The sequence below is a fragment of the Aplidium turbinatum genome, chromosome 4 (genome assembly GCF_918807975.1).
Source record: "Aplidium turbinatum chromosome 4, kaAplTurb1.1, whole genome shotgun sequence".
Lineage (NCBI taxonomy): Eukaryota > Metazoa > Chordata > Ascidiacea > Aplousobranchia > Polyclinidae > Aplidium > Aplidium turbinatum.
In genome coordinates, this window is record NC_137475.1 from 33,786,716 (window position 1) to 33,790,650 (window position 3,935).

At 36.1% G+C, this 3,935-nt stretch overlaps 1 protein-coding gene across 1 annotated transcript; it reads left to right on the top strand.

Moving 5' to 3' along the window:
* The first annotated feature begins 458 nt into the window (after nucleotides 1-458).
* On the top strand, nucleotides 459-3,104 carry LOC145768637 (ribosome biogenesis protein WDR12 homolog). Its single transcript, XM_082580186.1, has one exon. The coding sequence runs from the start codon at nucleotides 498-500 to the stop codon at nucleotides 1,596-1,598; it is 1,101 nt and encodes a 366-aa protein (XP_082436312.1). The 5' UTR covers nucleotides 459-497; the 3' UTR covers nucleotides 1,599-3,104.
* The last annotated feature ends 831 nt before the right edge of the window (nucleotides 3,105-3,935 follow it).

The following is a 3,935-nucleotide window of genomic DNA, read 5'->3' on the forward strand; positions in this document are numbered from 1 at the left end:
CCTACTGTATAACAAGTAGTACAAACTAGTACATGTACTAATTTCTAAAAAAATTATCAATAGGTATATATGGTATATTTTGCCAACTTGAATTGTGAAAGTTGGTGAAGTCTAAGCCTATACATCCAATGTTGCTGTATAAATAATAAAGGGATAGAAAGTTTTGGTAGCCTATTTAATTCAAAGCTTTTTGAAATTTGTAATTATCATATTTAATTTTAACCTAAATGGCTCTCCATAAGCTCTTGTGCATAAAAGTGTCACATTGGTATTCTGCAATACTTTCAGTAGACCTATGCTGTAAGCATTTATAGGTGAAGCATTCTACTTTCGAAACTTGTTTTTCTGATCCACACGAGGCAAGTTAAACTATTCACAAGTATTCATTTATCTTATGATTTTATAATCTTTGTTACATTGTTAATAACTGCACTGTCATTTTTTTTATTCTTAGATTTGCATAATGATCTTCGTATGTAAAAGTTAGTTATTTTGAAATGGCACGAAAGAGATTAGAAGAAGCTCTGGTGGCCGGCAACAATATAACTGCAAATTCACTGTCTGCATCAAGCCTAACTGACAAAGTGAGTGATTCTCCATCTTTGGATTTCATTACTGAATATCAAACAAAACGAACCTCATTAAGAGTTCACTTACCATTTGATCGACATGGAATATATTGTGTTAAGTATAGCCCAGATGGAAACAATCTAGCAATAGGTTTTGGCAATGGTGGTGTGAGTATTTTGAGATGTAGTGAGGATAAACGAAACGCCACAGAGCTGATGCATGGTAATCGAAAAAGCCTTGCTGCCATGTCTGTGCAATATCATAAAGATGGAAATTTGGTGCTATCCGCAGGAGCGTGCGGTGAAGTAAATGTATGGAAAATTAGTGCGACAAATGCCCCTGAAGCTGCGTTTGCTTTGAGTGAGGATGGGAATGAAATTAATGCACTGGACCTGTGCTCTGACTGCACTTTCTTTGCCACCACCGGTAAGGATCGTAGTATCAGGTTGTATGACACCAACACTCTTCGTCTTTATCACACTATTGTTGCTCCGGATCCCATTACTATGGATGAAGTAAGTGTTCTGTCTGGTCATACTAAAAGAGTTTTTGCTCTTAAATTTCATCCTGAAGAAAATCACCTGTTTGTCACAGCAGGCTGGGATGACTGCATGAAAGTTTGGGACAAAAGAATGTCAAGGGCTGCAAGAAAATCTATATCAGGACCACATGTCTGTGGTGCAGGCGTGGATTTGAAAGGAAATCAAATACTCACTGGTTCATGGACGGCAAAGAACTCTTTGCAGCTGTGGGATCTCCGTGGTGGAAATATAGATCGATACATTCCATACCCCTGTGACAGATCAGGAGGAGAATTTTTATACTGTGCGCAATTTTTAAATGACAATGAAATAGTAGCAGGTGGCAGTGGAAGCAATACAGCTTGCATTTTTGACTTGCACACAAATTTGTTGACAGATATCATTAAAAGTGACAAACCTATACTAACAGTAGATTCACAGAGTAAAGGAAAAGTTATAGCTACTGCTGGAATAGGTGGAAACTTACATATCTCAACTTCTGACTGAAATATGGTTTTGTTTTTCAATTTGTATATTACATTGGTTGAGTTTTGTAAAGTTTTTATGTAAATTTCATTTGCTATTTATGCCTCACAAACATTCTTATTTGCTAATACCATTGAAAAAAATACTGCATAGCATGTGATTTATTTGTAAAAGACTAGCCTATCCCACTATTCAAAATCAGTATGCTGTCTGAGGCTTGCTGCTAAATCTATATTCTTATTTTAGACGATTACTTCTGTGTTGAAACCTCATTGGTGGTGGTTTTAATGAAGATCTTAAATGTTTAAATGAAGTACAGTAGTAGTGTTAACATTTTTTCTTGTCTAAATGTGCAAGCAAAGTGTATCAGTATGTTTCTAAATGTATCATATACATCTGCCTTTGAACATGGAACATATCACACCCCGCAATATGTACATGGCTCGTTTGTATTTCTCAATTTCAGTTGCTTTCAAAATATAAAAAGCATTCTGGAATGTTTCAATTTTGATTATTATTGTTTTTTCTACTTCCAATAAAGTTATCCGTCACATCGTCAGCTTATTACTACTTGACAACTTATTGTTGAACTCTGCACTTCATCAATAAACAACATTTATGGTTTACACCGGTAAAGCAGAAATATGTCTTTTTCTAAACTGAATTTCATTTTTTAACTTATTCATTCACAATGTGGGTGACCGAAAAACACATTAATGAAAAGCTTAAAACGCATGATTGTTGCTGTGTTGTTTTATCAATGCAAGTAGTGCCTGAACAATTAGCCACCAGATTGTTGCTTTCAGTTTATAAACGGTAAGTGCGCTGCATGGGACCTTGAGATGGCATTGATAGTGCAAAGCAATATCGGTATAGTTGCACTTTGAACCCAACAATAAGCGTCAATGCTTCAAGTTCACTTTGGATCATACAGTTTACTAATACACCAGCTGACAAATTTTTTTTTTACATTGATTTAACATCTGCAAACGTTGAAATAATGTAAAAAAGGTGGATTTTGCTAGGTTTTTACAGATAAAATTGTTTCTGCACTCATTGAGAGTGTCCCAAGATTACGTAGGCCAACAATTGATTGATTTTGTCGATGTAGAAATAATGCATGGCCAATATTTATTTTCACTTCCCGTTTTACCAACGCCCAAGAGCTATGAGAAAAGGTTGTTTGATGTTGATTTTTTATTATATAACGTGTTTATGAATAGAAAAGTAAGGTTAAACAATGCTATTTCCAAGGCTACGTTTTTTATTGTACACTGTTTGCTCCATAACGTACTACTAACCCTCGAATGGCTTTGTTGTTCTAGCTGTTTTCGATTGGTGCTCGTTCAGTCAATTATTATTTGCAAATTCTTACGTTGTTTGATGTATTTTCTACGTTGCGTCTTTAAAATGTATGCAAATGCCCAGGAAAATCTCATAATTTTGACTTCGCGCAATTTCAATGTGAATGTCTTCAAGTTTAGCTGCTGATGTTTCAAGTTTAAATAAATTTTTAATTTTTCTTTACGTGTACTTTTAACTTCACTTTCAATTACGAGTAAGTTGCTTTAAATCAAGAGTCTCAAACATGCGGGCCGCATACGGTATTCATGTGGTCTGCAGAGCAATTTGAGTTTGAGACCCCCCGCTCTAAATGTTCTCCGTCGACAAGAAACATAGGCCTGATGACTTACTTGGCGACAGTGAACGCTTTTTCGTCGGAAACACAACTAGATAATGATCAGCCGGATATTTTATGCTCGTATGCTTCATCGGTCTGTTAGGTGTTTTGGCCACGACTTCGTTGTGCAGCAATGAAGATAGGTACCGTACGTTAATTATAGTAAAGATGATTCTCATCCTATACTTTATGCCAAGCATTGGGGCATGAGGAGATGGGTTCTCATTATGTATTAAATCCATCGCAAGAGTAGATCGGCCTTGAGGAGAGCGGTGTTTATCGACAAGCTAACTTAAGTCGGTAGTGAAACCAGGTTCGCGTAATTGGAAAGTAAGTGTCTTAAGTCTTAACCGCTGATCAATGCACTGGGTACTGGATTACCGTACCGATGTTAAGTTTTACCTTGGCTTGACAACCTACTTGTTTCAATACAGCTGCGCTATGCGTTGAAACGCTTCATTCAAAAATCTTTATGTACGGTACACAAAAAGTAACTTGTTCATTGAAACATAATTAAACAATAGAGCTTGTCATAATGGCAAGGTGGGTTATCCCGGTTTAGTCACCAATCCTACAATAACGCCATTGTGTTCTGGACGTCTTGTTGAAAGAGTCCTTTCAGAAGGCTTAGACAAGTAAAATGATTTTTTTCGTTTATAAAATTGTTTCCATGGCTA

Excerpts from the sequence above, each read along its gene's own strand:
- LOC145768637 (XM_082580186.1), top strand. The coding sequence starts at position 498 with ATGGCACGAAAGAGATTAGAAGAAGCTCTGGTGGCCGGCAACAATATA.